Raw genomic sequence first — 19,656 nt, 5'->3', positions numbered from 1 at the left:
TCCTCATCTGCCATTTTGGCTAACGAACGACTCAGTCATGTGTGCAAGTTTATAATATGGAAACTAAGGAAAGAGGCCTGTGGTGGGTGTGGTTGTAAATTTGAACTATTTGTGCTTGCACTGTGTCGCTGTGAAATGCTTATGTAATACTGTCACATCACACCTACAGAAAAATCTTCCTGGTCACAGTTTCAGTCGTTCTTTATACACTGACCCATTTCACTATTTGCCTTCTTAGTATACAGCCGTCATTCAAGACTTTTAACAAATGGAAAACAACAATGCTTTTGTGCCTCAGTGAGGCGGAAACAGTGATCCCCTTCTTAATATGGATCGTGTTTACCCTCGTTCAACAACAGTACAATGCAAGGGCCTACTCCTAGTGGGCCAAGGATTTAGGTTGTGTGTAGTGACTGGCACAAGTCAATTTTACCATTCAGACACATCCAAGTGAGGGCTGAGGGAAGCAAGTAAATAATGCACTGATTAACGACTGCAAACTCTCTGAAGTAGTATTTAAAAATATTTTGAAAATGGTAGTAAATATAGCAACGCAGATCAACTTAATTGTGACCTATCAAACAATGATATCCAATAAAAGCGCTAAACCAGTTTTGAGTGACACTCTCAGAGCATTTCACAATATATTATATTTTTTACTCGGTAACTAATCTAAATGTGGAGACACTTCTCAGTCTGATGCAGTTCACTAAAAAGTGCCAACACAGTGATTAACATATTGCGAAATGAAGATCTCTCCAACGGTGCCCATTAAAATAAAGGAGCTCTCATATCTTGTGTGTCATAATATTCTACAATCTACATATAAAGTCATATTGTTGTCTGCTTCCACACCAAATTCATCCAACTATGCCTCTATGGGCTTATGACACAGTCAAGCTGGAACAGAAAAAAGTTTTCCCCAATCTGCCTTACAAATTTGAAAACATACTATATTTGTCTACAATGTCCGACTGATTAATCATTGTCATTATTTTTGTTTATGAAAAATTAAGCAATTACTTAATTTACCAAATATGGTTCAATTTCCAATACAAGGTTAATTGTAATAATGAGTGCATCTATGAGATCTGTTTAACAATAATAAAGATATTTTAATACCCAATGAAATCCAGAGTCGTTTATTTTGCTCACCCACCCATCACATTAAACTTGCAAATCAGCTTTGACACTTTCTTCAATTTGCCGATTTAATTGCACCTTAAATGGACAGCATGTAATTACTTATTGTAGATGGCAGCTGCAGTCATCCAGATGCACGTGTTCTCAGCTTCATGGTGCTGTTTAAATGGGTCAGCTCTCGAAATAACCTGTCTCTTGAAGAAGTCGTGAGCCCACTCCCCCCCCCCCCTTCCCGCCAGCACTACACCCTCTTTTGTCGATTTTCTGTTACTTGAGACGCGTGATATTGTAAAGTATGAAAGTGAATAAATAACTTATTTATTTCTGTTTTATTTTATTGGGCAGCTTTACCCATCACTTAACGATACAGGGTATTTTCTGGTAGTATGGGCATCACCTCTTCTAAGTAAACTTTAAATTATGATGACATAATTAAATGGGCTGCTGGGCAACTTAGATAAGAAATGCAAGCAAGCATATAACGCTGTAAAAATGCACTGGCCTTTTGGGGGGAGTGGGGCCATAACGTCCTTGTAATTTGTTTTTTGCTCTCTTGGCTTCTGCAGCAAGGAATACATCAATTTGGTGATGAAGAATTAAACCTATTTCACTCTCCATAAAACAACCATCACGTTTAGGCAGCCGTATGCAATACGTAGTGGATATATGACAAAATGGAGCCAGTATCTGTTTTGGGACACCAGGTTACATTAATTGAAAATGTTGTATAGAGTTAGTGTCGTTTTGCAAATACAATCACTTTCACTCCTCTGTGAAGACTTGATGTTGAACAAGAAGGCCATGTCTTACATTCTCTGTTCTACTTAGTGAGTTTGAGTTAAAGGGGTTGGATGTGGTTGCTTTCAGGGCCGTCGTGTGCTTAAAACTGTTTAGCTTAACTAAACTTAAATGAGTGAAACCACACAAGCATCGATTTTCTATACCACTTTCCCCTCAGTATTCTCCAGCTGACATCAGGCAAAAGATGGAGCAAATAGAAACAACCTAAGGACAATTTACAGTATAATTTTTATAATTTCAGGAGGAAGCTGGAGCTGCACTTAAAACTAATAAAGTTTCTGTCAATAGTGTTGCAATGAATCATAAGTGTGCTACATTTTTAATAAAATCAAGCAGTGCTTTCTCACAAGGCCCTCATTGATCCATACTGGGCGCTCATACAATGAATGTATTCACAAATTCATAGGGAGAGTTGTTACATTCCTGCTTCTTAAACAGTGTACACAATAAGCTTTTAACAATGCAATACTGTATTTGTAACTTTGTCACTGTTTTCAAAGCGCGTGGCTAATATGCAACAGCTCATGCAAATGTCAAGCAATGAATAATAAAAAATGTTCCCATGCTCTTAGTCCTATGAATTATGTATATAGTAACTTGTTCTTGTCAGTTGCAGGCAAGGGAGGCAAAAATGAAGGCTTACGCCACCTTGTGGTCAGATACCTACAAGTTGATTTACTTCATTTAGTACAGCGCACTTGTAATAAAGATTAGACTACATGAAAGGAGATCGATACAGAATAAAGCAAAAAAAATAATAATAAAAAAATAAAAATAAAATAATAATAATAATAATAATAATAATAATAATAATAATAATAATAATAATAATAATAAATAAGTATATCATTATTTATTGATTTATTTAATAAAAAATAAATGCAAAAAAAATCTGATTACCAGCTGGTAGTAAATAAAATGTTTTTCTGTATACTACAGAAATACTCTTAGTTTGGTTGTTTATCGACTTTATTGGGCATGTGCATATTTCAATAACATTCATTTGCACATCATATAATACAAACATTGCATATCACATCAATTTACATATACTTTTATAATCCAACATGATTTACATTACATATTTTCACTTTGTATAAGCCAGCACTTTCGCGATTATTTTTTTCATTTACATTTATGATTTATTTTTTCTTATGTGGCAGGCATCGATCGACAATTCCATTTTCCACGCACATCTACAATGATTGTATCTTTCCACACTGAATAAACAATGTATAAACAAAGCAAATAAGTTACATTCACAGTCAAATAGAGCATTCATAAATTAAATTGGCTCAAAACAAATAATGACTGCTGTGTCACAGGTCAGTAACAAATAGTAAAACAATATATAACAATATTTAACAACATGACAGTCACAGTTACATATTGTCCTAAAAAAATAAATAAATACAAATCTGACATGCACACTGGAGAGTCACTCCAAAGTTCTGAAGCCTTGAATCACAAGCCAATGCATTATTAACTCACAAGCACCATATTGCCTCATGAAAGAGAATAAACACTTTTAAAATCATCCAGACACAACTGCACAATTAATTCATTCAATAATAATAATTTTTTTTAAAAAAAAAGAGGTTCAGAAACACACACATAATACCAACAAGCACATATAGCAGCAGAGGAATGAAGGCGACAATCTGCATTAGTCAATTTCTGTGCAACACAACAATCCATTTGTTTTGACCAGTTACAGAACATTCACACGCTTATGGACCACAGGGCAACAAGGGGTCGCTGTAGCTACAACACACAAAGACAGCTGCATGAGGAATCTATTTTGTAATCAGGACTCTATACTTTGGGTTTTCTCAAAAAAGCATGATATTGCCATATTAGATACACATTCAAGTGGGAATAATTCCCCCTGGAAGACATTTTAGTGGCTAGAAAATGATGAGTGAAGAGTTTGTCAGGATGTACACGTGCACTTCTGACCGAAGTTGAGGTTGTCAGTGCAGAGGAGAAACAACCACTGTATATCACCACACGTGCTTTATCAACTACAAATCTACACCTTTACCGCTGACGATCCTATATTAGGAAAGTATGTTCTTATTTTACAGATAGACCAAACATGTGTGAATGTCCTTGGCTTAGTATTTTGTCTGCTCACACACAGGCAACCATTCGCCAGGTGCATCATTTTTATTTCTTAACCATACATTTCTACTTTGCATTGCTTTAAATTGAGTGGATGTGCGAAAATTATATGTGAATAATATTTTTGCTAACTGCACTTTCTGTGCTGCAGCCAAGTGCATTGTTCTGTTTTTGTAAGCCAAAGCCAAGTTGTTGCTTTGTCAAACGTTACAGTAGTTGACTAAAACCTGAAAATATAGACCATATATCAGTTAGTTTGACTAATTTCAAGTATAATTATGTGCAGTATAATTATGTGCAAATGCATTGTAAATAAGAAAAACACTCCTAAGTGCCTCATTTGAACGCATGCTTTTCCCCTCGTCATTGGTCAACAACCACATGAATGGAAGACTCACAAAAACACATCACAATCAAGTGGACATCCTTGAGAAAGCGCCATTTGATTGGATGCTTTGTTTTAGCTTTTGTTTTTGTGTAAGTAGGGAAAAAAATGGAAGAAAGCAGGGACAACACACTCACAAGATCTACAAGGCTAACTTGGTCAGGCTAATTTCAACTAGCTGAAGTACACGACAACACATTTACAAGCACCAATGGTCCTGAAAGGAAAATGCAACCATTGCACCCTGTTGACATGCAGCTAAAACATCACACCATTAGTGTCCAACAACTCAAACACGGGACTTTCTAAAGTCGACAGGATGTGTGCAACTATGAGAGTAATTGATTTTGTTGGTCGCTACATGAAAATAAGACTGAACTTAAGAGGTGCGATGCCAATAAATAAATGGAAGCAGTATTTTGCTGCCATTCTTGTTTGTGTGTGCTCATGCATATACAAGCTTTTGCGGAGTGTATGTCGAATGATTTAAGACTGTAGCTTGGCAGGAATGTTTCAGACTTAAGTAAGTGCCTTAAAAGGGACGTCAACTCCCCCCAAAAAATCTTGACAATAATATGTTCTATGCAACATCACTGGTCTAAATATGGTACTCTAGTTAATATTGTGTTAGTGGAATATGAGTTAAGCAGCAAAATCTACACGTTTTTATGCATCTCAAGCGGCCATTTTGCCACTTGCTGTCGACTGAAGATGACATCACAGTTGTTCAGGGCTCAGGCAACGACCAATCACATGAGCTGTGATTGGTCGTTGCCTGAGCCCTGAGCAACTGTGATGTCATCTTCAGTTGACAGCAAGTGGCAAAATGGCCGCCCCCTGAAATAGATAAACATGGCTGGATTTTGCTTCATAACTCCACAAATGAAATATTAATCAGAATGTCATGTTTAGATTAGTGAAGTCACATATAACATATTATTGTCAAGATATGTTGAAGGTTGACGTTTTGTGTTCTTCGTTCATTTTGGAATAGGCGCTCTTCAGCAACTATGTACATTTCAATATCATGGTAGTAGAAGGAATCAGTCTTTCTGTGTGCCAGGCCCGTTTTCTTTCAGTGGGAGTGGGGGATGATGATGATGGTAATGATGACGATGGCGTCTCAATCTGAGAAGAGACTGGCAAAAGATTTGCGTAGATTGCGAATGGTTTCAGCCTTCACCTCATCCTGGCTAAGGCTGGCTCGTGGCGTTGGGGTTTCTGGAATGTTGAAGGTATTGGTAAGAGACTGGGATTTGCTATAACGAGAGGAAATGGCAATAGAGGAGAGGAAGAGGCTATTAACGTCATGCAGCAAACCCATGGGATGAAAAGAATGGTGAGAAAGAAGAGAAAGAGAGGACGAGCTGACCCGTGACATTCCAGAAGTGCATTCACTGTCAGCGTATCATATATTAGGGTATGCTTGAAAGTGATAAAAAATAATAATAATAATAATAAATGAATGATGCTACTAGATACTATGTGATGCTCGGTGGATACAAATGTCATTCATTTGATTTATTACCCAATCAAAGAGTTCCCTTTATTTTTATTTTTTTTCATGGTAATCAATCAGGAGTTATGCAAGTCATCTCCAACTTCACTAATTACACTGGTCTGCATCAAAAAATAAATAACATTGACATACAGTAAATATTTTCTAGATCAGTTTTTCCCCCCACTAAAGACAGTGGTATCATTCATTTTGCCCCATATGCTCCTGTTTTTCTCAACACACTGTGCTTTTATTTAAAAAATAATAATAATAATAAACATTTTGGTAGGCTAGCAGGTAGCGCATTGGCCCAGCCACGCAGCCTAAAGACAACATATGTATTTTGCATTTTGTACTTTGTATGTTGAATGTATGCAATTTTTTATTTGTTCTGTCATTTTATTCATTGGGGACTACAAATGAAAATTAGCATAGTGCTAAATCTGGTGCAGCCATCTTTTAATGCTACTGCACATTGTCCTTTAAATAAACTAAACTAAAAATATAAATAAAAAAACAACATTGCATAATAATAATTTTTAAGCTACGTTCCAAGAACAATACCTGAACTGCCAAGGGATTCATAGAACATATTGTATATATTAGACAGCTCTAACAGGAAATGTCACCTCACTTTGATGCAAGGATGTTTGTAGTTTTTTTAATCACTTTTCCTCAAAGCCAGTAACGTGAAACAGGTGAACGCTTATCAGTAGCTTTCAAGGACTAGCTAAAGGTAAGCTTATCCTCTACTGGTTGTAGCCTCAACATGAGTCAACATACTGTAACTCAGCATACAAATTGTTATATGCGGCCAAGACTAGCTGAGATTCAGTTGGTAGTTTAAGCCTAAAGGCATATTTTAGGGGGAAAGCATTCGTACTTTAAATTACTTGCATGGCATTACCTTTTTTCCAGCTTTGTTTTGACAAAATATAATCAGGCATTATGATGATGATGATGATGATGATTATTATTATTATTATTATTATTATTTTATTAGATTTTTAAAAAGTCAAATTGCCCCCCCAAAAAAAACGGGAGCATATTGAAACAAACTAATGAGATATTCGGATTTTACATCCGAAACTGCCCTAGAGAATGTTGTTGGCTACTTTGTTTATGCATAAAAAAAATAAATTAAAAAAAAAGCAGAACAGTGTTATGCCTCACTTCACAATATTCCATCCATCCATTGGAGCCTATCTAGCTGACTTCAGGCGAGAGGCAGAGAACACCCAGGACAAAATAGCAGGCCGGACAAGTTACGAACATGCTTGTTTTTGGAATGTTGGGGGAAATACCTCAAATAAAAACATGCAAACACGATGGAGTACATGCAAACTCCACAAAGAAAGGTCAGACCCGGAACTGGATCCCCCAACCACCGTATTGAGAGGAAGATGTGCTAACCAGTCGGCTACTGTGTCACTCGTCACAATATTGAACAACAAAAATTTACTATTTTACACTGTGGAAAAGACCAATTTTAGAAATCATTTGTTTAGTTGTTTTTTGTGTTTTATTGTAGCACCATTTTTTTTATTATTATTGTTTTATATACAACCAGGCGTCACCTTCAGCAAGTAGTCGTTTGATGCGTCATGATCACTGAAATGTGACATTTTGGAATTGTTGACAAGATTCATGCACATTCCAGTGAATCATAACAAACAGAAAATATACACATCTCATGCACAAAACGCAAAAAGTAAGATGCAAGGTTCACATCATTAAAAATGAGAGAGAACTGTTAGAAAATGATTGGTCATATACAGTACACTTGTTTTAGCCAACCATGAATTATTGTTAATGTGATGTCCAGACTACACCTACTTACTTCAGTTGTGGGGAACCGCCCACCGCCGGGTTGTCCTGGCTGGGTTTTTGTGGAGGCTGGGGCTTTTGTTGCAGTGGTGGTCGTCCCCCAGGAGCTCCCTGCAGGCCCTGGCCGGCCGGTCGTGGCTGCTGTGTGGTGGTCCCACCAGTGCGCCCCTGCTGGACAGCGGTTCTCTGCTGCCCCCCTTGTGATTGCTGTCTGGGCGGATGGGCGGGTCTCTGTTGCTGAGGTTTCTGACCAGCAGCCCCTGGAGGAGGTCTTTGTGGCTGCTGGGTGGCAGACTGTTGCCTCTGAGTTTGAGGGGAGCCTCCTTGGTTTCGCTGAGGACCCGCCTGACCTGGAGGCCCTTGATTGACCTTGGCCGGAGAACTAGGATCAGCTGAACCCGGGCTGGCTGCAGGTTGCTGGGCTTGTCCAGCTGCACCTTGTTGAGAACCACCTGATGGGAAAAGAAAATCGCAATGCATTATATGGACTTTTTGAATGGAATTGGACATGAACAAAGTCCTTCTACACAGCAACAGGGGCGGATTTCAGTGTCTGGCTCAAGGACACTTCGACATGGTCACCAGGGAGTGAGGATCGAACCGACAACCTCACGGATGGGAGACAACCACTCAACCACTGAGCCATGCCGATGACCAATTCCAATTAAGTTGGGATGTTGAGTAAAACACAAAATTCACTGATTTGCACATTTAAAATGAAATATTTGAGAATATTTGCTCCCCTTGAATTTGATGGCTGCAACACGTTCTAAAAAAGTGGGGACGAATGTATGTTTGTTGTGTTACATCAACTTTCCTTTGAACTTAACTCAATGAAAATGGGAACTAAGAAGAATGATTATTGAAGCTTTGGAGGTGGAATTCTTTCCCATTCTTGCTTGATTTACAACTTCAGTAGATCTCAGTTGACATGTTTTCTGCTTAACAAAGCCCCAAACATTTTCAATCTGAGACAGTCTGGACTGCTGGCAGGCCATACTTGCACTATTTCAGGGTGGAGGGAAGGGGGTCTGGTCGGAAAATGTACTGGCTTCAAGTTTCATTGTTTCATTTCATTACTTTGAAATAAAGATGTATTGCTAAGCTTTCCAACATTTGAGGAATTTATACTTAATGTTAGTTTTTGTACTTCCATTTGGAAGAAAATGTATGTTACTTTTAACATACATTTTCTTATTGTCAGATATGTGAAGAGAATTAATTTCTCTGAATTGCAATGAATTGAATTCTACATTGTGTCATTCTAATTCAATTCAACCTCCTGTGGGGTGGGGCCCATTCCATTTCAAATGTGTCCATTGAATTGAATTGAATTTTGAAATTCAGAATTTTTCCCAGTAAAGTTTAGTAGTGCACACTAACTGAAATCAAATCGCTTCTTGTAACCATCAACAAGTTTCTTACACTTATTTGCTCGAATTTTGACCCACTCTTCTTTTGCCAACTGCTCACATTTGAGGCGTGGCTCTTCCCAATCACTCTTTTGAGTTCTCTCCACAGGTGTTATAATGGGAGTTAGATCTGGACTCACTGTCACCTACTTCCGAACTATCCATTCAATAGGGCATTTTCACACTGTTCTTATCCAGGCGCACCATTTGTTGTATTTGCACATTAAATAAATACACACCTTCCAAAAGAAGTCCTATAGTTTTTGTTTATGTAGAGTAGTACCAAATATTTAACACTTTATTTCTTACCCTGAGGTGAGGGTCGCTGTTGAGACTGTGGAACTCTAGGTTGGGAGACAGGCTGAGGAGACACAGCTTTCTAAAATACAAACAGCAGGAAATATATGAACAACAAACGTTTTAAAACATTAAGATAAGTGACATGTTTCCTGCTACCCTTTCTATTTTTGCATGACAGCCAATCATCATACGGCACTCAAATTTTCCACTGGCACTAAAACAACATATCCCCTCAGGAAATGCTTCAATGGAGCGAGACATGGCTCATGGCCCCAGTAGTGATCAGGTAAAAGTGTATGTGACATGAAATTGCAGCCTGTGGATGGATGTTTTTAGGATAATCATGACAATATTTGAATGATCAAATTAACAATTAAGACTAATGTTTAATATATAAAATGCATCTCTTTTGACTGCAATTTAATTCTGTAATTATCTCAATATAATCATGTCCTGTAAATATTACGCTAATTTTTTGGTGTACCTGTGCTGCTGCGATGCGGCCTGTGGAGGAGCTTGAAGCAGGTAAAATCATCTGGTTCATTTTCAAAACCACCAGTTCTGCAATCTGAACACGGTCCTCATCCTGCTGGTCACCGATTAGTGGCATTGAGCAGTCATCGACCTAAAAAGCAAGATGACAAATTGACAATGCATCGGAAGGCCACTTTTGGGGCCACGCACCTTGCGCGTCTTTGGTCTGATCACCCTGCCCTCGAGTACCTCTATAATGTAGTCCATTCCATCTTTGCCATGAAGAGCCTCCACAGCACAGATATCCAAACCTCCAAAGATGTTGGCACAAGTGTCTACCCACAATCTGTACCTGCAGTATCATCAAACAAAACAGTTGGTTTGAACAACACATTCTATGAGCACCAGTCATGTGAAACATATACAATGTGACATCTTACTTGTCTGACATGGCAACTTGCTCAAGCATCGATGAGCCTGTGTTGGTTTTCCAATTGCCAGAAATGGATGTTCTCCTGTTAATTACAATAAAACCATGTGAGCGTTTGCGTTTTGTACAGATGGTTGCTTAACTGATGAATCCACTCACATGTAGGCCTTGTAATTGTCACCAATTTTCTGGATGCGGACATCGTACTTGGCATCGATAAAGGGCTCCGATGTGGCATACGTCTTGGTCAAGGCAACAACACTGGCAATATCTTGAAAGTCATATTGGTTGTCCACTTTCACCTAGCAAGGTAGCAAGCATCCAGATGTGAAAAAGTAAATATGTTCTCATATGTTCAAATTGGAAAATCAGACATGTCGTTCTACCTTTCCCATTCCTGAGTGAGCATGGCCCATCTTTATCACTGCGGGGAACTGAGAGGTCGTTATCTAGCAAAAGAGTAAATGAGTTTAAACTCATGAAACAGAAAGCATCCATCTTGTATTTCTGTAAGATAAAAAGGATGAGGTAAGTCGTAACTTACCATTTCCTTGTGGTTTGGATAATAAACCTGGTCAATCAGTGGGAACTTCTCTGGACCCAGCAGTTTGTGGAGCCTTGACATCTGTGCAAACTAGAAAAAAAGGCAACCATTTCAACTCGATTTTTCAATATGAATCTAATGAATCAATTACAATGAGGTTTGAGAATATCAAACCACCTACCACCCATGGTTTGTCACAGAAATTGTAGACAGAGTGTAAAGAGTTAACACTTGGCAGGCCTGCATACTGTAGACCAATAACTAAGTTCCGGTGGTCTCCATTCTTGTCCATGCTGAATGCATGCTGCCTGATCAGTACAAAGTCTGGTTTGAAGGATCTGGAATATAACATTAACAACGTGTTACAAGGAGGCAAATACAGTAAATAACAGCTGATTGTAAACACCCATCGAGTAAACTTCCACTTACTTAGTAACCTTATGACCGCTCCTAATTGCATCAATGCTGACTGTGTAGCTGCCTGACGAGTCAGCCACCAGGTTGATTTCGGAAAATTCTGCCTAGAAACGACAGTGACGAGATTTACTCACAACAAACAATCTCATATAAAGGTGATTGACTGTGACAAACAAGACGAGCAAGGTGCAATCATAAAATGTCAGGCACCCTATGAATATTTTCCAACATGGGAAATGACGGGAAATAAAATCATAGTGAAGGTCCAAATTAGAAGACCAAGACAGACAGAAGGTGCAGCAAACTTTTGAATCTCTATTTACAGTCAAAGCCAAGATTAATATTTACATTTAAGAATGAGCAATTTCTTAGTTTCATATTTATTGTGCATTTTATAAAGCGCAATCACTTGTGATTTTACTGTATACATTGAAATAAATGTGTTTCACACAGTTACTGATAAAGTACAGTACATCCGCACAACATGATAATACCTCGCAGTTGGCTCATTTTGAATGGCGTTTGGCAAAGCCTTTACATTATTACTTTGTTAAAAGACAGCAAAAGTGAGCACAAAAATATCAACAATATGCAAAGTTACTGGATGTTATGTAAAACCTACCTGTTCGACTTTGATGTCATATTCACCACCGTGGACCTTTCTTCCTCTGAAAACTCTCACCCTATATGTGAAACAAGGAGAGAAAAATCCATTCCTTTACCTCACACAAACAATGTGATGTGATTTGCTTATATTGATTAGCAATTCCTGAGTGCTAAAAAAAAAGAAAAAAAGGCAAAACTGTATATTTGGATGTTTTTTTGTGTGTGTGAGAACACTGTGAGAACTTCAAATCTCCAAAAATAAGAAAATCCAATACGATTATTCAACTTCAATCAAAGGTGAGCACTGAAACTGTTGTTATGGAGTATGCAGGTTGTGACTAATAATGTGGCAATTCATTATCAAAGGAAACCGGAGATTTTGCTGCTTGATATTTGATATTCTCATTATACCACTAGTCAGTCGGTTTTATTATCTAACCATTGTGTACATCATGTAGTGAAGAGCCACACCGACCTGATCCATCAGTTTTCTATACTGCTTTATCTAAATTAGGGTCACTCAAGGGTGCTATCCCAGCTGACTTGGTGCAAGAAGCGGGCACCATGAGTCAATCACAGGGACATGTTTTGACATGTGGAAATAGTCCAATGATATTAATTATATTTCACTGCACCTGTATGTCGCTCCTGAAACATCATGGGAACATGTATATTTTAAGCCATGGAAAAAAATGTTCATCTACCACACAGGTGTCACGCTCAAGACCCCAGGGGCCAAATCTGACCCATCATTTCTGTTGAGGCCCGCTAATTCAAATCATGTGTGAAATCGGACTACCCGGAGAATAAGCAAGAACACATGAAGGCTGATATTTGAACCCTGAATATCAGAACTGTGAGACTAACCTTCTTGTGTTCATTTGCAATGGATCACATTTCATCAAAACTTGCATCATCGTGCTTGTATCAATCACATTGGCATATCCTGGTTGGCTTATTTTTAACTCTTAGATAAAAATAGAACGAAATAAGTGACAAATACCGATTTGTTTATTACACTTCCTGGGAAAAATAGGTCAATTATCTTTAGCTCGAGGTGTCGGTGCTAACAGAGCAATGCAGCCTTTTATAACATGCATTTCGATCATGGAAAAAACGCTCAGAGACAGACAGAGACAACGGTCATGGGACACCTGCTCAATACGCGCTTGATAAATCGGTGAATCATGACCTTGTATCTGCCCACCTTGTGGCCCACATTGCAGTCGAGACGAAGGCTGTGCTTCTGCTCTTACCAATCGGTCTGCTGGTCGTCAACCACCAGAAGGATCTTAGCACTGCTAGAGACCCCCGCCCGGTCGGCCGCCTCGGACAAGGTGGCTGCTGCGGCGGCCGTGGTCTGCTTGACAGCATTGGATATGGACGAGAAAAAGCCGGAGCCTCCGCCCGCAGACTGCTGCTGGCTGACGGGCTGGCGCCTCTCCGACGGCCCCGGGGACACTGCGGGGCTCGGCTGCTGCTGCTGCTGCTGCTGCTGCTGCTGCTGCTGCTGCTGCTGCTGCTGCTGTTGCTGCTGTTGCTGCTGCTGAGGCGGGGGCTCGGCGCGCTGCAGGTCGCCCATGTAGCCGTTGGGAAGGTTGGACATGAAATTGCTGTCCGAGAGTCGGCGACGAAGGTAGTTCATGATGGAGATTCTGGAGTGTAAAAGACGACAAGAAAAAGACGTGTCCGCCCACTGGATGCGTCGCACAAGTTGTCAGCTCCAAGGGAATGACTATGGACTATTTTCCCACATAGAGAAAAGGCGAAAATTCATTTCTGGCCAATTATCAACAATAGGTTATATCAATGTTCATTGTCATAAGTCAATTCGATGCTACATTTGAGAATGCCTCGTCGTGGATTAAATTATGAGCAGTCGGATTTGATTCGACTCAGCAAAATATGGTCCGCGAGTGTCTGCATTTACTGAATGAAGCCACTTGTACGACGAAGCCTACCTGGGAGTGTATCCAAGTGATCCGCCCTAAAACGATGTTGATGACTTACAGTGTTACACAGGAGGAGCACTTTCGGTTACATGTATTATAACTGACACGCGTGTCCTCTAAGGCCGTGCATCAATTAAAAGTCCTTCCTGCTTATCACTGTCGTGCCGTGCCCTGCGTCCTTCCCCTCCAGTCACAGTTTTTCCCCATTGCCCTGCGTCACCGCGGAGCATTCGAGTAAAGCTGCCGGGTGGGGTTGGGGGAGCCTGCAAGAAGGAATCTGAATCAAGGTGCAAAAGTTTGGGCGGTGTACTTCCGTTATTGAGATGTTAATTGCAGCTTCGAATGAGAAACTGACGCAGTCGGCGCAATCTTGAGTCCGTTCTGAAATAACACCATGCTCATCTACGTATCCATATGTTTAATTGATTCTATTTAGAAAATTATAGCGCATACAATTCAGTTAATTGATGGCGCTGTTCGAATAACTTCCGGTATTCTTGAGAGTGTGTGTAACTTGACAGAGCACTATGAGCGAAGACGTGAAGTGGTGCTGAGGAGAGAGCCACAAAAAGGGGCGTCGCTCTCTGTTCGACATGATGCCTCCTGTTGCCTCAACAGGCATATGGATGGTGTTGTTCCTCTTGCACGGTGCACCCATATGCAGTAGGTTCACCATTGAAGCAACGGTGGCGTTTGCATTTACAGACCCATTGTTTTGTCTCAGCAACATTATAGCTGCACAATATGAGTAAAACAAGAAAGAGCCTTAGCAAAGATAATTTTAAGATTTAATGTACACAGTGTTAGAACTCCACTGCATCACTGAGAAATGTTTTAATTTGGGGGTGTCAGGCGATTACAATTTTTCATCAGAATTCATCGCATGACTTAAATAGTTGACTAGTTGAATGTACAATATAACGTGGCTTACAATTTAAAAAAATCAAAGATTTTATACTGTTAACATAAAAGTGGGTAAAATGTTAAATAGAAATATGGCTGCATCTTTTAGTCATTGATACAGTAATTTCATAATTCATAGAATTTGAGTTAAAAAAGATGTACTGTAAAAAATTTGCATTGGTAATTTTTCTGCCACTAGATGCCATAATTGCATTTGTAAGACGTTGATGACAGCTCATGCATTTTTCTTTTCATATTAACATGAAGTAACTTGTGAAATTCTGCAAATTTTTAAAATTGTAAAAAATAATAATAAAAAAACCTTGACCCCAGTATCAACAAATATATGCATTACATTTAATACTGCTAAATTTTGACGTGGACGTGTCTGCTGCATTGCGACTGGAATTCCCCCAGTACAGGCTATCCAAGTAAGGGGCGGTCATTAATCGCACATTAAAAAAATGAGTGGCATTAAAAGACCTTTAAATTAATACACTAATTTTGACACCTCTTGTTTTAATACATTCCAATACAAAAATTTACTATACAAAAGCACTGCACCAGCATAACATTTTTTTTTTTACAATAGATGACGTTAAGTTGCATCCCTCTATACACAACAAATTTGGAGTTAACAGTCATATAATTTCTTTTCATGCCATGATTCACACATGAATTAAATTTTATAATAATGTTGCAGTCAAGTCAAATTCAATTATATATTTTAAACGCAAAATTTTATGTTGAATCAACCTTTGATTGACCACTAATCATCATACGTAACGAAAAATGCACCTTCTTAACCATATTCAGCATTGATTTAAAAAAAAAATATTGCTGGGTAGATGTGTGCAGAGGAGTTATCAGTGCAATGAAGTACTTGTGAGTAAACATCACCTCACCACTTTTTCAATGTGACAACTGAGCCACAGGTTTTCAAACGTTCGAGGTAGTAACATTTTTAATGTTTTTAACAGTAAAGGGGGGGGGGGGAAGCACACATTTTATATGCAACACTGAAACTCAAAACATGCATCACAACAAAAGGCGATAAAGTAACTTGGCACAAAGTATAACCGCATTTCTAGTGAAAATATATTGTAATCTGCAGATAACTGAAAATTACGACAAGCTTATTAAGATAATGTTATCTACAGGTAAACGAAAATGTAGACAAGCTTATTAAGGAGTCTGTAGTCACACAACTTGGTACAACAAAAAAAGCAGACAATTGCAATAGATTTAAAGTGCCTTCCAGTCAACAGGTAACTTTCCAGATTTCTCCAGCAGCTCATTGGCCTTTGAAAAATGTTTGCAGCCAAAGAATCCACGATGAGACGACAGGGGAGAAGGATGCGCCGTCTGCAGGATGTGGTGACGTTTCTACAAATCCAAGCAATATCAATATTATTATTATTATTATTATTTTTTTTTAATCAAGCACTGAAGTACTCAAAGTAACAATGTGGACTCACCCGATTAATTGTGGCTCCCTTCTTCTGAGCGTAGGCCCCCCAAAGAATGAATACGAGGCCTTCCAGGTTATTGCTTAGCCACTGCACCACTGCGTCGGTGAACGTCTCCCAGCCCTTGTCTTTGTGAGAGTTGGCCTGGTGCGCTCGCACGGTCAACACGGCATTGAGCAACAACACACCTGTCAGGTCGCAGGAGACTCGTTTGCTTTGTTGTGTGGTGAACACAGTTCAGCCAACTATATTCCTCGAAACCAACCTTGTTTTGCCCACCCACTTAGATCTCCGTGCCTCGGATGCTGGAAGCCTTCAATGTCATTCACCAGTTCTTTGTACATGTTCTCCAAACTGAAAATGGATTGAAAACATAAAAATAAAAAAAACACACACACACAATGACAAACAAAAAGGTAACGGTGAGGTCAACAGAATGCTTTCAAATTTAGATGACCTGGGAGGGGGAGGCACTGGTCTTTTGACACTGAAACACAATCCGTGGGCTTGGTTTGGACCATGATACGGGTCCTGACCGAGGATCACCACTTTAACCTGGAGGTAGACAACAGAGGAAAGTCTAGTGAGGTGACATCAGGACAAAACTAACTGAACAGGTTTGTCCTCCAGTTCAGTAATTAATTAAATCGTTTCTTTCTTGTCATCATTTTGAAAAACTTAAAGCTGACTATTTTATTCAGTGTTGAAATTGGCTTTGCTGGCATCGGCAAAATTAACCTCCACCTCTGCTTTAGTCACCATGCGATCAACATGAGCAATGATTCTGCTATGTTTTTTGTTTTTTTTTGCCCACGATACTGTACAAAAAACACACATGACCACTAAATAACAAAAGTCAAAGTTTGCATCGACATTACAGCAATTGACATAAACCAGTTTAGCTTCTATTAGCATAAATTTAGATTACATTTAACTGTGCAGTATTGAAGTGGCGGCGGCTGAAATTTATACTTTTTTTCCTGTGAATGTTCTCTTCCTTTGGCTTTTTATTTTGTAAAACTTACTTAAAATGAACTTAGCCTCAGCATGGGGCGTTAAAAGAGAATCTGATAGCGTTTTGTTGGTTTCATGTTTACAGCGGTTAACTTTGTTTAACACCTGTTGCTACTAAGAAATGGAAAGGTAGTCATCGTTATTATTATGATCATAAACATCATGTATGATTAGTTGGAACAAGGTTTGAGCAGGTGCAGCAATAGGACTCACATCTCGAACTTCACACAACTGCGTCCAGGTGAAGATATGGTCAGCGGGCGGGTACACAGTGTGAAGTTTCCTCTCTTCGTTAACAAACTGCATCAACTGTGGGGGTGAAACGGGTGCGTCATTAGACCGCAAGATTGATGCATTATTTACTCGAGCACAGGCTTTCTTAAAATGTTGCGGTCCACAGAGACATTTTTTAAACAAGCCTTCAAAATGCACGGACATGCCAACAAGTTTGTTTCTTCTTCCCGGATCCGGACTGCACATGCACAAAAAGATAGAATAGTCCATTTCATGTTATGGGAGTCGGAATCAGTCAAAAATATTATGATCGTAACAATTCATGATAGAGGGCATTAAGGTATGTTTGTAAGCAAATGAATTAAGATTAAAAAAAAAAACTATAAAAACATTAAATCAAAGAAAATTTTATTAATTCGTTTTCATGAGGCATTTTGGGGTTCCACGGAATCTCAAAGCTAAGTCCTGTACTGTCTGAATCACCTCACAAATTAGCTGTCATTATACTGCAACACATAAATATGAAATACATTATCTTAATTGTGGAACATTTAATAAATATTTAGTACATATTAAAAGTGCCTTTAACATTATATTGGGGAAACAGAACAGGCACTTGTCAATATAAACCTTCTCAAGTTCCTCAACCCAGTTAGTGACAAAACCTGACAAAAGCTCAACTTTTTGCTCCCGGACTTCTCATTTCACCCTTTTACGGTATTTGAACAGGAAATACACACATTCAGCAAAAAAAAAAAAAAAGTTATGAAATAATGTAAGTTATTAGATTCAAAAAGAAAATCAATATAAAGTACAGGCAAATACATATTATTTAAAGTTACTAATTTAAAGTATGTAAAATTAGGCTACAAAATTGTGGGCGGAAAAATACTTCCTCCTAACTGTCAGCCACTGTGCTTGTCTGCTGAATGCACTGAAAACACAACCTGCTTAACGTCAGCCACCACTCAATTACATTCGTACAGTATGTGCTCAAATATCTGTAGTGTAGGGTGAATAATATGTGTTGCTGTGTGTAATAAACATTTAAGGCTTTGCTGAAGCAAACTAACTAGCAAACATTACATTTTGACATCATAGGGGGCCGTGAAGTATCATCCTGTGGGCCAAAAATGGCCCCCAGGCTGAGCGTTTGAGACCACTGCATTAAAGGTTTTCGATTATTATTATTATTTTTAATCTCCATGATGCATTTGAGTGTGTTTAGAAAATCTCTTCTTTTTTTTTTAAACGACTCATTGCCACATTACTTTCTGCACCCCTACATTAGGCTCGTGGCCCCCAGCCTCGTGTTTGATAATTACTGTTCTCGACAGAGTGGTCAAAAGTGGCCCACTCACCTGTTTGAAATAAGGTTTCCCAAACTCAGCAGCCAGTGCCTTTCGCCAGCTCTCCCCAAACCCGGGAGGAGTCTGCCCGGAGAAGGGCTTCTCCAACGCCGCCTTCTTGTTACGGGTGATTATGCCCAGTTGCTCCTGAGGAACCGACCGGGGGCTGGAGGGCTCCGGCTCAACCGCCGAAGACTTGCGCTTCCTCTGCATGGTTGGAGTGAATTGTGCAACACACAAAGCAGGTGATACGTGTACAGGGAAGGAAACTACCTGACAAACCAGTCGACTGCGCATTGCAATCATGTTTGCGTTTTGTAAATGAACAATCCAAAACAGAGTGGTGCTTTTGAATGCAGCTTGTTGTCGCTGCTGCTTAAAGAAGGACACTGCAGCTCGTTTAAACACGCGTCGCAAAGCTCGTTAGTTGCAAATAAGAAATCTATGCGTTGCGTTAAAAAAAATAAAAAAATAATCACCACCGGGAATGGCTCGTAATGCGTGCTCCAAAAATGACAAGCAAACTAAGGCTCACCGAGTCTTTACCATCCTGCTCCGCTTCATTAAAACCTGTGCAACACTTCTTTTTGGAGACCGGCGAGAAAAATGAATTGATAGTTTTCTGCCTCATCATGTTCTTGCTTCGGTGGTAAATGCTCGAACATTAGCAGTGGAAAGAAACGTGGTGGCAGACAGCAGACCTTTCTGAGAAAAAAACAACCATTTCGCGCCAACATTTAAGTGACGAAACAGCGTTATGATAATGAGCTGTGA

The 19,656-nt window shown here is 39.2% G+C and overlaps 2 protein-coding genes across 3 annotated transcripts; both read right to left on the bottom strand.

Moving 5' to 3' along the window:
* Nucleotides 1-5,279: 5,279 nt before the first annotated feature.
* On the bottom strand, nt 5,280-14,177 carry syn1 (synapsin I). 2 transcript variants are annotated; one of them, XM_086076835.1, is made up of 14 exons: nt 13,923-14,177; nt 13,218-13,616; nt 11,978-12,038; nt 11,368-11,459; nt 11,120-11,276; nt 10,939-11,028; nt 10,781-10,843; nt 10,554-10,696; nt 10,405-10,479; nt 10,214-10,316; nt 9,975-10,115; nt 9,500-9,569; nt 7,792-8,230; nt 5,280-5,712 (listed from the first exon to the last, which is right to left on the bottom strand). In XM_086076835.1, the coding sequence occupies exons 2-14, from the start codon at nt 13,604-13,606 to the stop codon at nt 5,577-5,579; spliced, it is 1,959 nt and encodes a 652-aa protein (XP_085932961.1). In that variant the 5' UTR covers nt 13,607-13,616; nt 13,923-14,177; the 3' UTR covers nt 5,280-5,576. The 2 variants fall into 2 exon arrangements, with proteins under 2 accessions (XP_085932961.1, XP_085932960.1); XM_086076834.1 differs by having other exon boundaries at nt 5,280-5,674.
* Nucleotides 14,178-15,762: 1,585 nt separating this feature from the next.
* Nucleotides 15,763-19,629, bottom strand: unga (uracil DNA glycosylase a). Its single transcript, XM_086076999.1, has 7 exons — nt 19,418-19,629; nt 18,895-19,089; nt 17,513-17,608; nt 16,743-16,840; nt 16,551-16,639; nt 16,295-16,473; nt 15,763-16,202 (listed from the first exon to the last, which is right to left on the bottom strand). Exons 1-7 carry the CDS (start codon nt 19,514-19,516, stop codon nt 16,062-16,064), a joined length of 897 nt encoding a protein of 298 aa, XP_085933125.1. The 5' UTR covers nt 19,517-19,629; the 3' UTR covers nt 15,763-16,061.
* Nucleotides 19,630-19,656: the final 27 nt, after the last annotated feature.

Source organism: Leptonotus elevatus, chromosome 5 (assembly GCF_054856555.1).
Source record: "Leptonotus elevatus isolate MCC_2025b chromosome 5, RoL_Lele_1.0, whole genome shotgun sequence".
Lineage (NCBI taxonomy): Eukaryota > Metazoa > Chordata > Actinopteri > Syngnathiformes > Syngnathidae > Leptonotus > Leptonotus elevatus.
Note: the sequence above shows the minus strand (reverse complement) of the source record. Positions and strands in the feature narration are given on the sequence as shown.

Bases quoted from the DNA above. Each gene is read 5' to 3' on its own strand.
- syn1 (XM_086076835.1), bottom strand. From the start codon at position 13,606: ATGAACTACCTTCGTCGCCGACTCTCGGACAGCAATTTCATGTCCAAC. The intron at 11,460-11,977 runs GTAGGTTTTACA...TGTCGTTTCTAG, and splicing joins ATGACATCAAAGTCGAACAG to GCAGAATTTTCCGAAATCAA. The intron at 10,697-10,780 runs GTAGAACGACAT...CTACCTTGCTAG, and splicing joins CTCACTCAGGAATGGGAAAG to GTGAAAGTGGACAACCAATA.
- unga (XM_086076999.1), bottom strand. From the start codon at position 19,516: ATGATGAGGCAGAAAACTATCAATTCATTTTTCTCGCCGGTCTCCAAA. The intron at 16,640-16,742 runs GTCATCTAAATT...ATCCATTTTCAG, and splicing joins CCAGTGCCTCCCCCTCCCAG to TTTGGAGAACATGTACAAAG. The intron at 16,203-16,294 runs GTGAGTCCACAT...TTGGATTTGTAG, and splicing joins AGGGAGCCACAATTAATCGG to AAACGTCACCACATCCTGCA.